Source organism: Chenopodium album, chromosome 14, assembly GCF_948465745.1.
Source record: "Chenopodium album chromosome 14, dcCheAlbu1.1, whole genome shotgun sequence".
In the NCBI taxonomy this organism is placed as follows: Eukaryota; Viridiplantae; Streptophyta; class Magnoliopsida; order Caryophyllales; family Amaranthaceae; genus Chenopodium; species Chenopodium album.
This window is the reverse complement of record NC_137847.1, coordinates 50,799,469-50,823,874: the sequence shown is the minus strand read 5'-3', so window position 1 is coordinate 50,823,874 and position 24,406 is coordinate 50,799,469. Positions and strand designations below refer to the sequence as shown.

At 36.0% G+C, this 24,406-nt stretch overlaps 1 protein-coding gene and 1 pseudogene across 1 annotated transcript; both read right to left on the bottom strand.

Annotated features, from left to right (window-relative positions):
* LOC145578277 (uncharacterized) lies at positions 1 to 14,020 on the bottom strand. The gene is made up of 18 exons (XM_081635628.1): positions 12,709 to 14,020; positions 12,445 to 12,552; positions 12,179 to 12,354; positions 11,880 to 12,090; positions 11,534 to 11,771; positions 11,274 to 11,421; positions 10,599 to 10,896; positions 10,420 to 10,487; positions 10,151 to 10,222; positions 9,430 to 9,529; positions 9,111 to 9,235; positions 2,325 to 3,618; positions 2,012 to 2,119; positions 1,757 to 1,923; positions 1,455 to 1,665; positions 1,112 to 1,349; positions 852 to 999; positions 1 to 472 (listed from the first exon to the last, which is right to left on the bottom strand). Exons 1-18 carry the CDS (start codon positions 14,018 to 14,020, stop codon positions 164 to 166), a joined length of 5,331 nt encoding a protein of 1,776 aa, XP_081491754.1. The 3' UTR covers positions 1 to 163.
* A 66-nt stretch (positions 14,021 to 14,086) lies between these two features.
* On the bottom strand, positions 14,087 to 23,970 carry LOC145578276 (G-type lectin S-receptor-like serine/threonine-protein kinase At1g11300; annotated as a pseudogene).
* Positions 23,971 to 24,406: the final 436 nt, after the last annotated feature.

The window sequence follows — 24,406 nt, the reverse complement described above, 5'->3', positions numbered from 1 at the left end:
AAAAAAACCATAACTATCACTATAAATAATATTTTTGTTTTGCTAGCTTTACCTTGCTAGCTAGAATACCTTATCACAACTGGTAATACACCAGATGTCAGCAACTGTTATCACTAGTCACAATATATACTTTAGATTACCACTCTCTGCTCAAAACTGCTAGTCACCGACCACCTATGGAACTAATTGAAACACCATTAACTGAAAAACATTCACGGCCATTGCGTTGGGCTTCGTTCAAAGAAACAATTCTTCTTAATGTAAAGCCAGGTTGTGTTGGACGAGGTAGCTCTATTACTTCACTCTCTATCATGGAAACAACCATGGCAATGCTTGGTCTATCTTCAGGAAATTCTTGCACAGACAATAGTCCTACTTGTATGCACCTCAAGATCTCTAACTGGAAGGTGGAGTCTGAAATTGTTGGATCAATCAATGACAATATATCATCCTCATTCCATAATTTCCATGCCTAAAACCATAGAAACAATAAAGATTTAACAATCAATATGCACAATATTTAAAGATTAGAGCAAAGCATGGTAACCCAGGTCATTGCAACAGATAATTTGAATCTCACAAAATGTGAATAAATCAGTGAAAAAAACAGGCAATGAGAAAAGAAGATTCTCAAGGTTCCCAAGGAGAGAGCAGCTTAGCATGTGACAAGCTGCATCCCCAATTTTTAAAATATATTAGCAATGTGTATGTAGTTACCCAGGAAGAGTGTGGAGGGTAGTTAATTTACTTTTAAACAACAAAACTAAAGACTCGTGTCAATTAACAAAGAAGAAAGTTAAAAAGTAGATTATTTGAAATTGATGTTGAAATGACAGTATAGAATATCTTACGTGACTTAAGAGGTTCCAAGTATCCTCATCAGTAAAGCTATTGTTCCTTCTTCCACTTACAATCTCTAGTAGCAGCACCCCAAAGCTGAACACATCTGACTTTTCTGAGAATCGGCCTTCCATTGCATACTCTGGAGACATATAGCCACTGTATTCCGAGCAGAAAAGAAATTAGGAAAAAGAGGCATTAGTTCTGTGATCAGTAAAAAGGTTCAATTCTGTTTAGTTTATAGTAACAATAAACATGGGCAGGAACTCACTAGGTGCCGACAATCCTTTGAGTGTCACCTTGGTCTTGATTGCTTTCAAAAATCCTTGCCATCCCAAAGTCAGATATCTTGGGATTCAGATTGACATCCAATAAAATGTTGCTTGCTTTAAGATCTCTATGAATAATCCTCAATCTAGAATCTGTATGAAGGTAAAGGAGACCTCTATATATCCCTTTGATTATGTTGAAGCGCTTCAACCAGTCCAAATGTTCCCGATTTGAGAGATCTGAGTATAAAAAACACAGAACAGTACATCTATCGCCATTAGAACTAAAATAAATTGACAGATTGGATAAATTGGCCTAAGGTATTCAAAAGTTATGGTTCAAACCGAAGAGGAAAGCATCCAAACTCTTATTTGGCATGTATTCATACACCAATAGTTTCTCTTCTCCTTCTACACAGCAGCCCAACAATCTGACAAGATTTCTATGTTGAAGTTTCAAGATTACAACCACTTCATTCACAAATTCTTGTTGGCCTTGCACAGATGCTGTGTAGAGTCTTTTTACAGCAATCTCTTGTCCATCTTCCAGTAATCCCTATAAAAGTTGATCTGATCTTTATACCAATGTTATATACATATATATGCACTACGTAATACTTCTCAGTAAAGTAAAAGCAATTAATTACCTTGTATACCTGACCAAAACCACCTCGACCTAGCTTGTTGCTTTTAGAAAAGCTGCTAGTTGCAGCTACCAAATCTTTGAATTTAAATAAAGGCAAATCATGGAAATCAACAGCCCCAACCTTGTAATGTTTCCATTTTGCTTCATTGTTTCTTGATGTCTTCCCTGCTAAAGCAATAGTAAAATATATCTCAATTTTGCTAGACAAAATTATGCAAACAACAAAAATAGTTGGTGAAAGTTCAGAAAATGTCACCATATTGTTGATGCATCGTCCTCCATAACTCGTAGAGGAAACTGGCTAATACTGAAGCACTCATAATCACAGTGACTGCAGTAATTACTTTCCATTTGCTGGTGTCATCTACTTGATAAAAGCAAATTTGCACACATGAACAATCATATGAACTCATTTAGTAACATTCCACTTATCTCAACATTATAAAAATAAATTAATTAATAAATCAATTTGAATTCTTCTGGACAATTGTTTTTTCAAAAACTTATCAATGCACCACGTAGACACAAGAAGAACAAGGAAAAACTATTAGAAAAAGAAAATTGATCACCTAGTTCTGAACGAGCCAATCGAATGAAAAGATCGACACCGACAGGGGAGAAATCCTGTATATCGATCAAGCTTCCATTCCAAATCATACACCCAAAACCCAAACAATAAGCATAAGATGAACACAAACAATTCTTTAGGCACAGTCTCTTGCAATTCTGTTCATCGTCTGAAAGCAACCACTCAGCATTATCTGGCACTTTCATATTCCTTAACCTCAAAAACCCATCTTCTACCCCTCTTATAGTACCACACTGCAACTGTGTTCGTCGAACACACCCACTACTCCAATTCCCTGCACTCCATTCTTCGATATTGCTCGGTTCAAAGCCCCTCAAGCAACTACAAATTGGTGAATTATGTGAATTACAGCTCCCAAATTCTCCACACTTTCCATACATATCACACACACACTCAGTCTCAGATTCTAGGCTCTGCCATAAAACAGTCCAATCCCCTTTATCATCATTCCAATCTTTTTGTAACACTACACCATCATGAGTCAATACATAATGTTGTGTAATTCTTTCATTCACGAAAGAAAATGATAGGCTAAATGTGCCTTCTTTGTCATTTTCAAAATGAAATTTATCAACTGGTGCAAAATAATACATAGATCGCACTCCAATAAACACATGACCATCCCAAGGGCCTGATCGCCAATAAGGGTGGTCACCATCCCAAATGAAAATTTCAGTAAGCTTGCGGTGATTAATACCAGCAGTGAAACGTCCAAGTGATGGATCCGATCCACTCTTCCAAGACGAAAGCAGTGACTTTGTGTTTGTTTTCTCATTAAAAGTTAGTTCCATAACTGGCAACATCAAGTTCACAGGATGGTCAAAACTCTGCCAGATAATATCACCAGTTGCATTTGAGAGTAAAACAAGGTTTCCAGAATCCAAAAGTTGGGCAGCAGAAGCATTTATTTCACTATTAATTATCTTTGATGACCAAATACTCTTGTTTTGTCCATCCAAAATCTGAAGATTTCCATCCCCAGATATCTTAAGCACCCCAGAAAAATCAGTCAGTGGGTTTTCCCTATTGGCCACCCATACCACTTCTAATTGGTCAGCAACCTTCTTGTTATACCAGATTCCGACATAGCGATTCGTTGAGTTAACAGGGCTGAAGAATCCTAACTTAAAATGACCTCTACTAGACTCCAATGTTTCTGAATCTCTAAGCAATTTAGTGGCTATAATATCACCTCGAGCCAAACCAAATTGCTCAAAGACCCAAAACCAAGAGAACAAGAGCACAAGGGTGTGAGCATAAGCCATGATATCAAATAATCAAGTAGAAAGTAATCAACTTTTAGAGAGTAAAAAATCTGGAGCTATGTTTATGCCTTAATTTATTTAAGATAACACCCAAAATTTTTGGTATTTCCAATAAAAATTGGTTTATCCTTTGTGGGTTCAATTGAAGCAGCTGTCAGCCTGTCAGCAAATTACAGTTTTCGTGTCACACTGGTGTTGTTTTCAAATTATTTTCTATTATTATTGTTGATGACTATTCAAAGAAATAATCTTCTCCATTTCAACTGATGTCATACAAAATCTCAATGAGGCAATTTAACAAACAGTTAGTGTGCATACAAGAAACATATATAATAATACTAGTTGGATCGCAGCGTGCTACGCACGCGTCAACCAACTTTTAAAACAAATACGGAGTAATACCTTAGTCCTTTCATTCTATTATTAAGTGTTTGTATTCATAATTTGGTGTAAAAAATCACTTTTATAAATTCATCTATTTATATATTAAGTGTATATATTATTTTGAATAATTTGTCCGTTTACATTGTTTAATTCATTCCTTAATATGTGCAAAGAAGGTATGTTGCATTTAAACAATCAATGCCGTACTTGTACTCCATATCTCCTCTCTCCCCTCTCCTCTTTCTAAAAACCCTAGCCTTTACTGTTGAATTTGGAGGGGCTTCGTTGGTTTTTACCAGTGTTAAAGCCCAAAACTTTGTTTTTTTGTGTGTCTTTCCTCTTGTTTTAGTTTGTTCTAGATTTATAATAGTTCTCCCTCTTTTAGGAAGAACGTTTCTCCCTCGAAAGAAAGGGTTTTTCTTTTTCTTTTTCTTTAAGAGGATTTTACTCCTTCGAAAGAAAAATATATATTAATTAGAACATGTGAGTGGAATAGAAGAAGTATATTCATTAAAGTTATTGTTTGAATTTTTGTAATAAAAAAAATCTGTTTTTGTCATGTTAGACATTTTCACTATTCATACACATTAACTTTATTCGTTTGTGATGTTAAGAAAATCATAGTCATGTTAATTTTGTGAACATCATCTCAATGCTTAGCTTCAAAATATTAGCGTTTTATGATATGTAAATAATTTTATTTTTAAAATTTGATTTTGACAGCTGTAAATAAAGTTATAGTGATAAGTGAGTGTGAAACATCACAATTTAAAGATGATGGTAGGAGTATAAAGTTTTTAAATTGTCTACTCTCTCTGTGTTTTTGTAAGTGGTTACACAACTTACACTTACCTAATGCGGCTGTGTTTGTTGTAAGTGTTACATTTTCTTTTTTGACAAAAAACTACATTGTTATATTTTATATCTCTCTCCACTCATAGTCTCCACCCATACACACTACTAATTTTTTTTTTTTATTATCATTTCTTTCCATTCACATTCATTATATTATTTTCCACTAAACTATTAAGTCCACAATTTTTTTTTCAATTTTTTAATACTCCAACTACCCCACTTACCTTTTATTTTATTTAAGTCAATTAAATTGTCTAAAACTATGTGTCGATTAGATTCTGACACTTAAAAAACACAAACAGAGAGAGTAATTAAAAAAATTAACAAAACATGTATAAGACTAAATTCTAATTTATTTTACTACCTAATTTATATCATAATGCAAAGAAATTTAGTTACTATTAAATAAAATAAAAGATAAGTGGGGTAGTTGGAGTATTAAAAAATTGAAAAAAAAATAGTGCACTTAATAGTTTAGTGGAAAATAATATAATGAATGTGAATGGAAAGAAATAATAATAAAAAAAATTAGTAGTGTGTATGGGTGGAGACTATGAGTGGAGAGAGATATAATATAAAAATGTAGTTTTTTGTCAAAAAAGAAAATGTAACACTTACAACAAACACAGCCGCATTAGGTAAGTGTAAGTTGTGTAACCACTTACAAAAACACACAGAGAGTAGACAATTTAAAAACTTTATACTCCTACCGTCATCTTTTAATTGTGATGTTTCACACTCACTTGTCACTATAACTTTATTTACAGCTGTCAAAATCAAATTTTTAAATAAAATTATTTACATATCATAAAACGCTAATATTTTGAAGCTAAGCATTGAGATGATGTTCACAAAATTAACATGAGTATGATTTTCTTAACGTCACAAACGAATAAAGTTAATGCGTATGAATAGTGGAAATGTCTAACATGACAAAAACAGATTTTTTTTTTATTACAAAAATTCAAACAATAACTTTAATGAATATACTTCTTCTACTTCACTCACATGTTCTAATTAATATATATTTTTCTTTCAAAGGAGAAAAATGCTCTTAAAGAAAAAGAAAAACCCTTTCTTTCGAGGGAGAAACGTTCTTCCTAAAAGAGGGAGAGTTATTATAAATCTAGAACAAACTAAAACAAGAGGAAAGGTACACAAAAAAAAACAAAGTTTTGGGCTTTAACACTGGTAAAAACCAACAAAAGCCCCTCCAAATTCAACAGTAAAGGCTAGGGTTTTTAGAAAGAGGAGAGGGGAGAGAGGAGATATGGAGTACAAGTATGGCATTGATTGTTTAAATGCAACATACCTTCTTTACACATATTTTAAGGAATGAATTAAATAATGTAAACGGACAAATTATTCAAAATAATATATACACTTAATATATAAATAGATGAATTTATAAAAGTGATTTTTTACACCAAATTACGAATACAAACACTTAATAATAGAATGAAAGGAGTAAGGTATTACTCCGTATTTGTTTTAAAAGTTGGTTGACGTGGATGGTTTTTAGCATTAATTCTCTCTCCAACCAACCCTACTTACACTACTTTTTTCGTTATTTCTTTTCTCCTCCTAACAAAAAAATATAGCTACAACACTATACTTTATATTACTTTGTAGTACATAACACTCTCCCTTAGGTTCCCACCTTATAAATTTCCTAAAATTTGTGCAACACTATTACATACAAAATGGTTTTTTTTTTAAAGTTTTTTTATAATCTAATTGTTATTATTTTTTTTTTTACAGTGATAGGAATATGCATGATGGAAATCAACTTAATTTATGTAACACAAAGTCAAAGAGGTTAAAAACAAAAGAAAAGGATCGGATGAGGAAGTAATTATAACATAATTACAAATCGTTGATTTTCTTTTTGTACTCTAATGTAGAATTCTAGACGAACCTCACATGAGTATAATTTTCATACCGTATGTATAAAACACAAATTGCAGTCAAAGCTAAGGAATGTGTGTAAATAGTACACGAAATATAAAATCACAAAAGTTTGTTTTAAAAAATATTCTCAAACGTTGTAATTTAAAAAGAGCCGAAGGATATAGTATGTTAATTAAAAACCAACACATTGAGTTTTCAGTGTATGCTATACCTATAACTATCTATAAAATTACACTTTATTTGTTATCTTCATATACTTGACCTAGTTTGACTTTTGCACTATTCACACACTTACATTTGGTAATCTTCTAATTCATACTTAACGAAAAATATGAGATATGTTTGAATCGTCTCAATAAATTCTATCATTGTATTAATTAATTTATGATTTTTACTTATTACTCCCTCCGTCCCCTATTGATAGTCCCTTATGGGCATTTTTCACGGGAATTAATAAACATAAATAAGAATAGTAAAAGTATATTGAAAAAGTAAATTGACATTGGGTATGCAAAAAAGTAAAGAAAGTAATAAAAGTATACGGGAAAAAAAATTTACATGAGAAATTTAAATTTGCACAAATATTGTTGTAAATTGGAGGGAATTTTGGTAAAAAATTAATATTAATGATTGTTGGAAAAAACAAATGGGACGAACATTTTGGGACTAAAATTTGCCCATAAGGCATAAGGGACTATCATTTGGGGACTGGGGGAGTATGAATTTAAAATATACTTCCCCTGTTTCTTTATAGTTGTAACACTTCTCTTTTTACGCTTGCCGATGCATGATTTCAATCGTTAATATCTTTAAGTACCAATATGTAAAATTATAAACATTTGATATTAAAAAAGTATAAATCGAGATGAATCTAACAAGATTCCACATGACTATATTTTTTGCATAGCTATAAATCATCAAAGCTAGTCAAAGTGAAAAATATAAATAGTGTTAAAGTCAAACTTTTGCAACTAAAAAAAACGGAGGAAGTAGGTGACAAACGTAATAAATGAAACATGTTAAATGAAATAAATGAAACGGAACAATTTATATATTGACAAACGTAATCAATGAAACATGTTAAATGAAATAGTTTAGAGAAAGTAATACTTATCTACAAATCAGAAGAAATTACTTCAACGTGTACTATAAAAAAAAAAAACAAACACACACACACAAAAAAAAATAAAAAAAATAAAAAATTAAAGGACACAAAAGGAATTAACTCAAAAGATAATACTGTAGATATACCTAGGGATGGCAATATTAAGTGGATATCCACTAACCCGCTCCACCCGCAATAAATAAATGGACGAAAATCCGAATTAAATGGATGAGAAGCGGGTGATGGATGAAGCGGATGATGGATCGGATCGGATATGGATGATACTTTTTTCACCCGCTAACAATCCACCCACCCGTTTAACATATATTAATTTTTTAATCAAAGAATTTTAATAATAAAATATGAAATGTGCAAGAAAATTATATGTATTTTTTGTTGCAAATTAATTTTTCAAACAATATATTGTTATTGTTTCCTTTTTAATTAATAAAATTAATAAAACTATTGTACAAATAACCAAATATTAAAGTTTATGTGAGTTTTTTTTCAACTTTAATACTCATCCATTAGTCATCCGCTCCACCCGTTTCATCCGCGGATGATGGACGGATGGATATGGATGATGGGTGAAGCGGATGATGGATGGATGTGGATGGAGCGATTAGAGTAATGGATGGATGCGGGTGAAGCTCCACCCGATCCGAATCCGATCCATTGCCATCTCTAGATATACCCTTTTCACCCAAACCATGCATTCTCTTTTTATATATAATAATAAAATGCTTACCTTTAATATTATGAACTTATTTTCTGGGTTGCCCATTTGAATCCTGGGCACTTTGCTTGCAATTGGCCATCTAATTCCAATCATAAGTGATATAGAAAATCAAAAACAAAAACAAAATTTAAAAAACAAAATATTAAAGAGAAAAAAAAAATCTCAAGTCTTGAATAGTAAAAATACCTTATTCATTTTGTGTTAATGTAGGAGCATTTCAAGTACTTCTCCAGAATCCAGCCTATTTAAGAAGAGAAGAAATGGAGAGCAAACTCAATTCATTAGTGGGGCTGTTGAGTTCTTGGTATCTATTGTTCTTGCAATTTGATCACTCAAAATTAGAAGATTTTTCAAACTAATTACGAAAATGTCACTAGACTTTTCGCCTCTTACTTAAGGAAGTAATAGACACAGGATTAAGAGAACCATTTTCATGATCATTTAGTTGAGCTTTATAAACTCTTCTTTGTGTAAAGAAGGTTGAAATGGACAAGGTAGATAGGTAACCTCACTCTCAATCATCGAAAGAACCATAGAAATACTCGGTCTATCATCAGAAAACTCTTGCACGCATAGCAGTCCTAGTTGTACACACTTCAAAATTTCTGCTTGGAAGGTTGATTCTGAAATTGCTGGATCAATCAGGGCAGAACAGTGCCATCAATCCACAATATCCATGCCTAAAACATAAAACCAATTAGGTTAGATGTTTAGTACTCTTTACATAACCATTCACTTAGAGACGAAGAGAGCAAAGTTCGTAGAGCTAAACTAAACTAGTTGTGCAGAGTTTTTATGCAATTTCCAGCATGAGTGGTTACCAGACCCATATGGTTAGGCCATATGCTGTAGCCTGTAGGTGTAACAAGAGTTACAAGAAAGGAGACAATGTACACAACTTTTGTAACATAATTAACATTTTTACACTTGAGGAAGAAAACAATGTCACCCACATTCACACTCTAAAACCTGACTTTGAGATTAAATAAATAAAAAAATTTGGAATGAACAACTTAACCAAAATTAGGTGAGGAATTGAAACTTAAGGTTTAAAGATTGTTGTAATTTAAAGCTATGCCTAGGATAATAATGATACACTTTTTCTAGTCCAGAATCTCCTAACAAGTTGGATCTGAGTTTTAAAGATTGTTGCATTAATTACACTAAGAAAGACGACTAATGACCAAAGATCATCTTACCAAGTATGATAATGAGCTTAAGAATGTATGCACAATATATAACACCGGCCTTTCTCTTCTCCTTCTATACAGCACCGTAATCTGCAGCAGCTCGACAAGATTTCATGATGAAGTTTGAGATAATCAACAATTCAACACTTCAGTCATGAACTCTTGAGTCCTTGACCAGATGTTTCCGAAAGTTTTCTTATCATGATCTTTTGTTCATCTTCTGTTTTTCCTGAATAAACATAAAAAATTCAGATTTCCAGTTACAGCTTTGCTGGTAAATTAGCCCCCGCAGCCCCCAAAAAAAAAATCCCCACATACGAAAAAAAGGGGAAAAAAAAAAAAAGAATTTGCAATTACCTTCTCCACTGCGCCAAGACCACATTGGCCAAGCTTGTTAATATCATGAAAGTGGTCTGTCACAATTGCCAACTAATCCAAATCCAAACACTAGTAAATCACCAATTTCAACTTTACTAGTTCCGTATTTAGTCATGGAGTTTTGCAATGGTCTCCTTTCTTGTAACTCTTGTTACACCTACAGCATCAATTTATCAGAAAACTTAGCCAATAAATTATGTTGATTCTGTTGCGTAACAAGCAATATAGTGAATGAAAAAGAGATGGACCTCACCATTTCCTTGACATGTCCACCTCCATGCACAATATATGATGAGATTGATGATGGCAACTATAGCTATTTTTAGAAAAAACCAATAACCATCACTATAAATACTATTTTTGTTATCACTAGTCATAATACATAAATGTTACCGCTCTCTGCTCAAAACTGCTAGTCACCGACCACCTATGGAACTAATTGAAACACCATTAACTGAAAAACATTCACGGCCATTGCGTTGGGCTTCGTTCAAAGAACTAACTCTTCTTAATGTAAAGCCAGGTTGTGTTGGACGAGGAAGCTCTATTACTTCACTCTCTATCATGGAAACAACCATGGTAATGCTTGGTCTATCTTCAGGAAATTCTTGCACAGACAATAGTCCTACTTGTATGCACCTCAAGATCTCTAACCGGAAGGTGGGCTCTGAAATTGTTGGATCAATCAATGACAATATATCATCCTTATTCCATAATTTCCATGCCTAAAACCATAGAAACAATAAAGATTAACAATCAATATTCACACTATTTACAGACGAGAGCAAAGCAGGGTCACCCAGGTCATTGCAACAGATGTTCTGAATCCCACAAAATATGATAAAAACAATGAAAAAAACTGGCAATGTGAGTAAAGAAGATTCTTAAGGTTCCCCCGGAGAGAGCAGCTGAGCATGTGACAAGCTATATCCCCAATTTTGTAAATATGAACAATGTGTATGTAATTACTCAGGAAGAGTGTGGGGGGTAGTTTATTTACTTTTAAACAACAAAATTGAGGACTCGTGTCTATTAATAAAGGTGAAAGTTAAAACTAGACTATTTGACATTGATGTTGAATCGACAGTACAGAATATCTTACGTGACTTAATAGGTTCCATGTATCCTCATCAGTAAAGCTATTGTTCCTTCTTCCACTAACAATCTCTAGTAGCAGCACCCCAAAGCTGAACACATCTGACTTCTCTGAGTATCGGCCTTCCATTGCATACTCTGGAGACATATAACCACTGTATTCCGAGAAGAACAGAAATTAAGAAAAAGATGCATTAGTCCAATGATTAGCAAAAAGGTTCAATTTTGTTTATTTTTTAGTAAGAATAAACATGGGCAGGAACTCACTAGGTGCCAACAATCCTTTGGGTGTCACCTTGGTCTTGATTGTTTTCAAAAATCCTTGCCATCCCAAAGTCAGATATCTTGGGATTAAGATTGACATCCAATAAAATGTTGCTTGCTTTAAGATCTCTATGAATAATCCTTAATCTAGAATCTCTATGAAGGTAAAGGAGACCTCTACATATCCCTTTGATTATGTTGAAGCGCTTCAACCAGTCCAAATGTTCCCGGTTTGAGTGATCTGAGTATTAAAAAAACACAGAACAGTACATCTATTGCCATTAGAACTAAAAATTGATTAATATAATGGATAAATTTGTCTAAGATACTCAAAAGTTATGGTTCAAACCAAAGAGGAAAGCATCCAAACTCTTATTTGGCATGTACTCATACACCAATAGTTTCTCTTCTCCTTCTACACAGCAGCCCAACAATCTGACAAGATTTCTGTGTTGAAGTTTTGAGATTACAACCACTTCATTCATAAATTCTTGTGGGCCTTGCATAGATGCTGTAGAGAGTCTTTTTACAGCTATCTCTTGTCCATCTTCCAGAATTCCCTATAAAAGGTCATCTAATCTTCATACCAATGTTCTCTCCACATATATATTTACTACATAATTGTTTACAGTAAAAGCAATTAATTACCTTGTACACCAGACCAAATCCACCTCGACCTAGCTTGTTGTTTTCAGAAAAGCTGCTAGTTGCAGCCATCAACTCTTTGAATTTAAACAAAGGTAAATCATGGTAACCATTATGACTTATTCCAGCCCCGACTCTGTAATATTTCCATTTTGCTTCATTGTTTGTTGATGTCTTCCCTGCTAAAGCAACAGCATTATAAATCAATGTTGCTGGACAAAAAATTGTAGACTACAAAAAACAGTTGGTGAAAGGGCAGAAGATGTCACCATATCGTTGATCCATCCACCTCCATAAACAGTATAGGAATATGGCTACTGTAGAAGTACCCATAATCACTATGACTGCAATAATTACTTTCTGTTTGCTGTTGTCACCTACTTAAAGCAAATTTGCACACATAATTAACCATATAAACTCATATAGATTCCACTTATCTCAGCATTATAAAATTAATTAATTTTATTACTCTTGAACAATTGGTTTTTCCATTAAACTGTGTATCACATAGGAGCAAGCAGAACACAAAAAACTATCAGATAAAGGGAAATGGTCACCTAGTTCTGAATGAGCCAATCGAATGAAAAGATCAACACCAACAGGGGAGAAATCCTGTATGTCAATCAAGCTTCCATTCCAGATCATACACCCAAAACCCAAATAATAAGCATAAGATGAGCACAAACAATTCTTTAGGCACAGTCTCCTGCAATTTTGTTCATCATCTGAAAGCAACCACTCAGCATTGTCTGGCACTTTCATATTCCTTAACCTCAAAAACCCATCTTCTTCCCCTTCTATGGTACCACACTGCAATTGTGTTCTTCGAACACACCCACTACTCCAATTCCCTGCACTCCATTCTTCGTGATTTCTTGGTTCAAAGCCCTTCAAGCAGCTACAAATTGGTGAATGACGTGAATTACAGCTCCCAAATTCTCCACACTTTCCATATATATCACACTCAGTCTCAGATTCTAACGTCTGCCATAAAATTTTCCAATCACTTTTATCATCTTTCCAATCTTTTTGTAGCACCACACCATCATGAGTTAATACATAGTGTTGCGTAACTCTATCATTCACAGAAGAAAATGATAAACTAATTGCACCTTCATTGTCATCTTCAAAATGAAATCCTTTAACTGGTGCCAAGTAATACATAGACCGTACTCCAATAAACACATGACCATCCCAAGGGCCTGATCGCCAATAAGGTCGGTCACCATCCCAGATGAAAATTTCAGTAAGCTTGCGGTAATAAATACCAGAAGTGAAACGTCCAGTTGATGGATCTGAAGCACTCTTCCAAGACGAAAGCAGTGACCTTGTCTTTGTTATCTCATCAACGGTTAGCTTCATAAGTGGCAAAATCGAGTTTACAGGATGGTCAAAACTCTGCCAGATGATATCCCCAGTGGCATTTGAGAGTAAAACAGGGTTTCCAGTATCCAAAAGCTGAGCAGCAGAAGCATTTACTGCATTGTCTATTATCTCTGATGACCAAATACTTTTGTTATGTCCATCCAAAAGCTGAAGATTTCCATCCCCAGATATCTTAAGCACCCCAGAAGAATCACTCAGTGGGTTTCCCCTGTTGGCTACCCATACCACTTCTAATTGATCAACAACCTCCTTATTATACCAAATTCCAACATAGCGATTCGTTGAGTTAACAGGGCTGAAAAATCCTAGCTTGAAATAACCTCTACTAGACTTCAGTGTTTCTGAATCTCTAAGAAACTGAGTAGCTGTAATATCTCCTCGAACGGAACCAAATTGCTCAAAGACCCAAAACCAAGAGAACAAGAGCACAAGGGTGTGGACATAACTCACATAAGCCATGATATCAAGTAGAAAGCAATCAACTTTCAGAGGGTAGAATATTTGGAGCTTATCTTATGCCTTAATTTACTTTAACACCCAAATTTTTGGTCTTTCCTCAATAAAAGTCTTATCTAATTGAAGCAACTATCAGCTCAAAGTTAAGACTTTTCTTAAGAAGCAAAGTTCAGTCTTCCTGTCACACTAGTATTGTTTTCAAATTTTCTCTATGGTTTTTTTTTTTTTTTAAAGTTGATGACTTTTCAAATAATTGGACTTCTTCATTTTTATTGGTATTGTACAAAATCTCAGTGAGGCAAATCAACAAACAGTTGGTGTGCATACAAAAAATACACAAATTAAACTACTTACCTTAATTGAGTATTGTGTTCTTATTTTCTGGATTGCCCATTTTGAATCTCTTGCACGTTGCTTGCAATTTTCCCAGTAGAAAAGTTTGCAGCATATGGTGGTGATCTGTATTTCAGTATTTTCAATCATACGTGATTCATAGGAACAAACAAACAAACAAAAAAATCATCAATGTTTCTTGAGTCTTGAATGATACCTGAGTCAAAAGTTCCAGAACCAAAAGATTTCGTGCTAACGTAGCTATATAACAGCAATTCAAGTAATTGGGCCATTCGAGAAGAGAGAAAATGAAGAGCAAACTAAATTCATCAATGGGGTTTTTGAGCTCTTGTTCTTTTCTGATCTTGCAATATGATCACTCAGAATTAGAAGATACAACAGTTAGTGAGTTTTCTAAAGAAATTAAATTAGAAATTAGAGAAATCAAACAAGAAACAAGATAGTTATTACTCCGTATCTAAATTTGGCGCAACCTAATTTGCTGCTCGATTCGTGGCGGGAAACAAATATCTATTTTTCAATTTATTTAAGAAGATGTTTACTTGATGGATAAAATTGTCAAGAGATTGTCTCGTCTAATTCTCCTTACTCAGGTAATACAAAATTCATAATTTTGTTTATTTGGTAATAAAATGGGTTCAATAGAGGATCATTATTTCTTCAAAAAAAAAAAATAGAGGATCATTCTTACAAGTGGAGCCCCCACACTAGTCAAAAAACAATATTTGCAAATATAGTGTAAAGTGCGGAGTATTTGGCATATAATCACAAAAGGAAGTCATGCTAACAACAGTTTCATGTATGATTAACACAACTAAGAAAGTCAAGAGAAGCAACAAAGAACTGAAAGCTGGCAAGTGCCAATGTCTATATCTCCAAATTCACACTTGGTATGATCTCTGACAAGAATTATTTCCTGTCAGAAATATGGTCACTGGATACTAATGACAACATACAGTACTCAGCTGTCCAAAACAGCAGTTATCGACCACTTAAAGCAGTAATAGAAACTTGATTAACAGAACCATTTTCATGATCATTTAGTTTAGCTTCATTACGAGAAGTAGCTCTTCTTTGTGTAAAGCCAGGTTGAGATGGACAAGGTAGATCAGTAACCTCACTCTCAATCATCGAAAGAACCACGGAAACACTCGGTCTATCATCAGGAAACTCTTGCACGCATAGCAGTCCTAGTTGTACGCACTTCAAAATTTCTGAATGTAAGGTTGTTTCTGAAATTGCCCTCGTTCCACAATTTCCATGCCTAAAACATAAAAGCAATTAGGTTAAATGTTCATTACAATTTACACAACCATCACTTAGAGACAAAGAGAGCAAAGTTCGTAGAGCTTTTTTAAAGTAATTGTGCAGAGTTTTTATGCAATTTCCAGCATGAGTGGTTACCAGACCCATATATGGTCAGGCCATTAGATGGGTTGTAGCAGCCTGAATATATAGTGCATTATAGATCCTATAGCTTTTTGCCCGCTCCCATACTACTTTATGAAGCTTGGGCAAACTTATTTTATCAAAAAATGTAACCCTGCCCAAGATCAGCTCTTTATCATGATAATAGATACTCTGAATCATGCATCAATCATGTCTACTCTACACCATTAGACATCAATACAGCTATAAATATAAAGTAAGACATCTTACATGACTTAAGAGGCTCAAGGAGTCCTCTTCCTTGAAGAAATTGTTCCTTCTCCCACTTACAATCTCTAGTAGCAGCACCCCAAGGCTAAACACATCCGACTTCTCTGAAAAACGACCTTCCATAGCATACTCAGGAGACATATAACCACTGCATTTAAAGCAAAAGAGTTTAGCAATGATGGAATAGCTCTCTGCACAAGGTTAAATTCTCTTCGCTATTCACAAAAAGTGTATATATGAGCAGGAACTCACTAAGTGCCAACAATCCTTTTAGTGTCGCCTTGGTCTTGGTTACCTCCGAATATCCTTGCCATGCCAAAGTGAAGGAAATTTAGAAATTAGGTCAATTGACTTGCCTTGATGGCGGAAGCGTTTTTACCTTATATACAAGATTATGGCCTTGGGGCCTAAGTAAAATGCTGAAAATAAGGAAAATAAACTACTGACTATAGGAAGCCCATAATAAGTTTCCCAGACCAAGCAAATAACAAAAACAAATACTAGTTTCCTAAAATAACCAAATACCCAATACTCCCCCTCAAGTTGGAGCGTAAAGGTCACGAACACCCAACTTGGACAATAGAAAAGAAAAGGCTGGAACTCCAAGGGCCTTGGTAAACAAATCTGCTAGCTGAAATTTAGTTCGCACGTGTGCTGTAGAAATAACACCTTGCATGAGCAACTCCCGAACAAAATGGCAATCAATTTCAATGTGCTTAGACCGTTCATGAAACACCGGGTTTGCCGCAATGTAGATTGCCGCTTGATTATCACAAAAAAGACGGACAGGTTGTCGATGTCGCACACCAAGAGAATGCAGGAGGACTTTGAGCCATTTTACTTCAGCACATGCATGAGCCATAGCACGATACTCTGCCTCAGCGGACGATCGAGACACCGTAGTTTGCTTCTTAGTTTTCCACGAGATCGGAGAATTTCCTAAGAGCACAAAATACCCACTAACTGATCGCCTGGAAATGGGGCAGCTGGCCCAATCAGAATCACAGTACATATACAATTGCAGATCACTATCTGCTCGAAGAAACAAACCTTGTCCGGGATGCCCTTTAATATATCGCAGAACTCGAATAGCAGCATCATAGTGATCCTGTCTTGGTGCTTGCATGAATTGTGACAGAATATGAACCGCATATGACACATCAGGACGAGTAATAGTCAGATAAATTAAACGACCAACTAGACGTCTATATTGAGCAAGATCCTCGAACAACTTGCTGGTGGATAAGGCTAGCTGATGGTTTTGTGGTAATGGTGATTCTACAGGCTTGGCAGCAAGAAGACCAGCCTCTTGGAGTATGTCCAAGGCATACTTACGTTGGTTGAGAAACATACCTTCGGAAGAACGAGCACATTCAATGCCTAGAAAGTATTTTAAAGGACCCAAGTCCTTTAACCTGAAACAATCATCAAGGTACTTCTTAAAAGAAGTGCAAAGTTTCGGGTTGTTTCCTGCAACCAAAATATCATCCACATATACCAATAATGACAAAACATCCTCTCCTTTTTGGTATGTAAACAAGGTGTGATCGGCATGAGATTGTTGAAAGCCATATCGTCGCAAGGAAGAAGTAAGTTTTGCAAACCAGTTCCTGGGAGATTGGCGTAAACCATACAAAGATTTACGTAACCGACAGACTTTACCAGGAGACAAACCTGTTGAAAAACCAGGAGGTAGACGCATGTAAACTTCCTCATGTAAATCACCATGCAGGAAAGCATTGTTTACATCTAACTGATGAACTTCCCATTTCTTAGCCACTGCAACTGCAAGAAATGTACGAACACTAGTCATCTTAGCTACTGGGGCAAAGGTGTCAGTAAAATCCTCACCTTCCTTTTGATGATTACCAAACACCACTAACCGAGCTTTATCTCGTTCAATAGACCCATCAGACTTGTATTTGGTCTTAAACACCCATTGACAACCAATTGCTCTCTTGTCAGGAGGAAGATCAGTTATCTCCCATGTATTATTATTTTCCAAAGCATCAATCTCCTGCTTCATTGCTATACGCCACCTCTCATGTTGTACCGCTTCTTTGTAAGATCTAGGCTCAATGTTAGTGCTTACAGCGGCAACAAATTTTCTATGGCCAGCATTATAATGATCAAGAGTAACATAATTAGCTATAGGATACCGCGTACCTAAGGAGGCTGATGACTCTAGTGAAGCGGAGATGGGGTGTTTAGCATGAGCTGAGTGACATATATAATCGGAGAACCAACCTGGAGGTCGACGAACACGAGAAGTTTCACTAGGAACTGTTGCAGATCCGGTGTCACGACTAGATGGTGCTGCATCCATATTCCATAGTTTGAGAGGGATCAGGGGCTCTGGCAAGTACAGCACCATCTTCATATGAACTACGAACTAAGGGGCTGGCTGGAGATGACTCAGGGTGAGCTAAAGTAGCATCTTGGACACTAGTGTTGCGTTTGCGGCGCGTGTATACACGCATTGGTTGAGGTGCAGCTTGCTGCTCACGGGAAACACTCCCCCTGTCCACCACATTAGGGGCTACTGGAGGTGGAAAAACAGGCGGTACTTCTTGAGACGTCGTATGAGGTGCATATGAAGATAAGTCCCCAAAATCTAAATCTGCATAAACCTGATTGTGCTCAACATGAGAAGGCTCTGTCGACTCATGAGCAAATGGAAATGTGTCGTCCAAAAATCGTACATCTCGAGACACAAAAATCTCATTTGTCTCCAAATCTAATACTTTCCACCCTTTTTGACCAAAAGGATATCCCAAGAAGACACACCTTCGACTACGGGAGCCAAACTTATCCTTTGTTCTCGGCTTGTTGTGAGCATAACATAAACAACCAAACACACGAAGCAACTCTAAATTAGGAGGAGAGCCAAATAAAATTTCATATGGTGACTTCTCTTCGAGTACTTTTGTGGGCGTTCGATTAATGAGATGTACAGCGGCTTGAACACACTCGGCCCAAAATCGAATAGGAAGAGATGCCTGAAATCGCAGAGCCCTTGCAACCTCCAGAATATTACGGTGTTTCCGTTCAACACGACCGTTTTGTTGAGGGGTACCGACACATGAAGACTGAAACAAAATACCCATATCTTGATAAAACTGCAGAAGAGAGCCTTTGGTGAATTCAGTACCATTATCAGACCGAATTATTTTCACTGTATTATCGTATTGAGTTTTCACCAAAGCACAAAAATTTCTTAAACAAGTCGGTACTTCACTCTTTTCTTTGATTATATAAATCCAAACACTACGGGAATGATCATCAACAATTGTAAGAAAATAATGAGAGCTAGAAGAAACAGATTTTGTGTACGGACCCCATAAATCACAATGGATTAAACTAAACAAAGTATCAGCTTTATTATCACTTAAAGGAAACACCGTACGAGTTTGCTTTGCTCGAAAACATACATCACAAGAGTCTAAGTATTTCTTTATCTTACTATTTCTACTGGAATCGGAAACATAAGATAAATGCTGACTTGAAGGATGTCCTAGTCGCTGATGTAGGAGAAGAGTTGAGTCTGTTGTAGTAGAATGAGACAGAATTTGCTGTGTCACTGGCCGAAAAACGTACACCCCATTCCGAAGTTCACCTAGGCCAATCGCCTTCCTCGACGTGCGGTCCTGTATAATACAAACACGATCAGTAAACGTCACAAAACAATGTGAGTCAATAATAAGTTGGCCAATAGAAATTAAATTGCACTTAAGGTTAGGGACATATAGAACGTTCTGAAGCACCAAACCAGATCCCAAGCAAACACTCCCTTTCAAAACTGCAGTGGTTTGAACACCATCAGGTAAGCTAACAGGGCAAGGTGGGAGGTCTGAGCGATCAAACAAATTATCCAAAATCCCTGTCATGTGGTGAGATGCGCCACTATCAAGTAGCCATAAACAATTATTGTTGTCCTTACCATACAGTTTAAGAAGACTCCAGGAGAGTTATAATGCGTTGCACTTGTTCACTAGTGAAACCAGGAGGTGTAGCAATGTTGTTGGCTTGATGAAAGCCATTGTTGGGGTCTGCATCACCATCATGTTGCTGGTTCGTTGCTCTGGTAGCATTAGCTGCTACTGGTACCTGCTGTCCACGTCCTCCTGAAGCTCCCCCTCGACCACGACCACCACGACTACCACCACGCCCACACCCCCTTGGAGGAAAACCAATTCGCTGATAACATTTTTCATAAACATGACTTGTGCGCCCACAAAGCATGTTGAAGGCGATGAGCTGGTGGGGTTGGGCTGCAAACTGGATGAATTTTGGGAAGCTTGAACTGCAAAACTAACAGCCTGAGATTTATCATCACGGTCCCTTATAATACTTCGATGTCGTTCTTCCTGTGTTGCTAAAGAGAATGCCTTATTAAGTGCGGGAAACGGCTCCATACTCAAGATTTGGGTGCGAAGAGCTCCATATAGGTCATCGTCCAAACCCAAAACAAAATCATGAGTCTTTTCCCGTTCAACACGGGCTCGTAGTTTAGCAGCAGCATCACAAGTACAACCACAAGTCAAATCCTCCGAACCATACAACTCGTCCCACAATGCCTTGAACTTGTTATAATATGACACTAAACTCATGTTGTTTTGACGGAGTAAGTGGTACTGGGACTTGAGTTGATTACGACGAGGGCCGTTATTAACTGAATAACGTTCTTTTAAATCCAACCACATCTCTTTAGCAATTTTATGACTAGCAACACTAGGTTGTATAGACTCATCAACCGAATTGAACAACCAAGAACATATAGTAGAATTATTAGATTTCCAAGCAACAAATTCAGCACTTTTCTCATCTGTTGGTTTCTCAAAGTCATCACTAATAAAACCATACTTATTACGCCCTTCTAAAGCATTAACCACAGCCTTTTCCCAAACATCATAATTTTCGCCCTTTAACAAATACTTAGTGAGGGATGTACCAGGCCCTTCAGAAGGATGTAAATAATAAATTGAAGATGCATCATGAATAAGTTGCAACTTTTTACCATTCTTCCCGTTATCACCCATAATAACAGAGAACTTGAATCACAAATTAGAAATACAATAGGCACTGACCTTTGTGAAGAGAGAACCACTTAAAAAAAATTGCACAAACAACCACCTGTAGCTGCTGCCCTTCAGAAATAACCACCAGTTGCCTCGCTGCAAATCTGCAAACAGAGACGAGAAGGAGAAGAGCGCAGGAATAAGCAGATTTAGGGTTTTGAGGATCGAGCAGCCATTGGCTCTGATACCATGAAGGAAATTTAAAAATTAGGTCAATTGACTTGCCTTGATGGCGGAAGCGTTTTTACCTTATATACAAGATTATGGCCTTGGGGCCTAAGTAAAATGCTGAAAATAAGGAAAATAAACTACTGACTATAGGAAGCCCATAATAAGTTTCCCAGACCAAGCAAATAACAAAAACAAATACTAGTTTCCTAAAATAACCAAATACCCAATACAAAGTCTGATATCTTAGGATTGAGATTGTCATCCAGCAGAATGCTGCTTGCTTTAAGATCCCTGTGAATAATCCTTAATCTAGAATCCCGATGAAGGTAAAGAAGTCCTCGGCATATGCCTAGGATAACATTGAATCACCTTCTGATTCGTTGGGTCTGGGATTTAAAGGTAGTGTCGTTAATCACACCAAGAAAGAAGATCATTAACAAAAGATCATCCTGCCAAGTAGAAAAAATGAATAATGGGACCTTAAGATTGTATGCACAATTTACCAAAAAGAAGTGCATCCAGGCTCTTATTTGGCATGTATTCATACACCAGCATTTTTTCTTTTCCTTCGATACAGCAACCCAGCAGCTTGACAAGATTTCTGTGTTGAAGTTTTGAGATAACCAACACTTCAGTCATGAACTCCTTAAGTCCTTGCCCAGATCCTTTTGAAAGTCTTTTCACTGCTATCTCCTGTCCATCTTCTAATATTCCCTGCAAATTAACGAAACTTCGTATTTTCAATTTCTGGTAATCTCTTACTTACTCACCCCATACACAAAAACAGAAGGAAAAAAAAAATCTATGTAGGTACCTTGTACACAGCACCAAAACCACCTCGCCCAAGCTTGTTAAGATCCTGAAAGTAGCCTGTCGCTATTGCCAACTTTTCCAATCCAAACACTGGTAAATCACCAACTTCAACCTTCGTAGTTCCTTCTTTAGGCATGAAGGTTTGTAATAAAGTCTTCTTTCTCATAATTCTCGTTACTCCTATTGTCTTATCAGTAAACAAAACCAGATTGTAATATTGGAACTAGTGCACAACAAGTGGTATAATACAATAACGTATAAGTGACTGAAAAGGGGGGAAAATCACCGTTTCTTTGACATATCCACCTCCATACACAGTATATGATGACAGCAACTGCAGTTATTCCAATGATAACCATCAATATACGAATTTTTTTGGCTTTGCTGCTTTACCTTGCTGTTGCTGCAGCTTATTAAGTTCAACTGAAAAAAAAAAGAATAAAAAAAAAAAACTTTGAATTGATCAATTTTTCAATATTTTTAATTTAATGCACAAGAATAAAAATTGCCCAACAGATGCTGAAATGCAAACCAATGGGAATAATACAAAGCAGAACAGGCAAAATATTAGAAATGATCACCTATTTCTGGATGAGCCAACCGTATGAAAAGATCTACACCAACATATGAAAATTCCTGTATATCAATCAAAGTTTTATTCCAGACCATACACCCTAAACCAGGAAAATAAGCATAAGCTAAACATTTACGATTTCCAAGGCACTGTTTCCTGCAATCATATTCATCATCTGAGTACAACCGCGCAGAATTATCAGGCACTTTCATATTAGTGTACTTGAAAAACCCATCTTCTTCCCTTCCAACAGTCCCAAACTGCAAAGGTTTTTTTCGTTTACACCCGCTACTCCAATTCCCTGCATTCCATTCTCGGCTATTCCTTGGTTCAAAGCCGTGCAAACAACTACAAATAGGCAAAAGATTTTTGTTACAACTCCCATACTCTCCACACTTTCCATAAATATCACAGTCAGATTCTAGAGACCTCCATAAACTAATCCAATCCCCCCCCCCCCCCCCCCATCAGCTTCCATATAATATTTCTTTAACAATAGACCATCATAATTCAATACATAGTGCTCCGTAACTATTCTAGTTGTGGAAGAAAATGATAGGTTAAATGTGCCATCAATTTCACCATCAATATGAATCCATCATCTTCTCCATAATTGTACATATCTCGTACTCCCAGAAATATATCACCATACCATGGCCCTGATCGCCAATATGGAATACCACCATCCCAGACAAAAATTTCAGGGCGACTGCGATGGTTAAAACCAGCAGTAAAGCGGCCAACAGATGGATCTGAAGCACTCTTCCATGACGCAACCACAGGCGTTGTAGCTGTATGATTATCATCAAACCTTAATTTCATATGATGCAACAATGAGTTTGTAACCTGGTCAAAACTCTGCCATACCACATTATCCCCACTAGCATCTGCAAGTATAACAAGGTTCCCAACATCTTGAAGCTGAGCAACACATGAATTATTACTAACCTTGTTCGGAACAACTGCTGTTACATTTGATGACCAAATGCTCTTGTTTTGTCCATCCAAGACCTGAAGATTTCCATCCCTGGATATTTTGATCACCCCTGAAGAATCATTAAGTGGGTTTTCCCTGTTGGCTATCCATATCACTTCCAATGTATCACGAACTTTCTTATTATACCAGATTCCAACATAGCGGTCTGTTGAGTTAATAAGGCTGAAGAAACCAAACTTGAAACTGCCATCACTAGACTCTATTGTATCAGGGTCTCTCAGAGACTGAGTGGTTGTAATATTGTTTCGAGCGCAACCAAACTCAGAGAACAAAACCCAAGAGAGAAACAGAATAACAAAGTAGACATAATAAGCCATAAATTCAGTAGTAAGGAGAAAAAAATGTAAGGGAGTGAAACATAATTTAAAAATCTTGTATTCCTTTACCTTTATAATTAATGTAATTAAAAGTCTACTTCATAGAAGTATACTAATTTGTGGCTCTGTTAGCTCATCTTCAATATCTGTAAGTTAACATAGCACCAAACAAACTTTTTAAGTTGTCATAGCACCGAGTAAACTTGTATGACTTCATGACAGAGTAAGCAAAGGAATGAACTACCCTATCACCAATTGCCTCACAATTTGAAAAATGGCCCACCATTCCTATTCATTTTAGAAAATGAGACCTGACCTTTGTTTTGGTTTATTGGCCGACATCAAACAGAGTGGTCGTCCAAACACTATCAATTTCTTATTCCAAATAATTGTAATATTACCCCCAATTAAAACCTTAATCTAAAA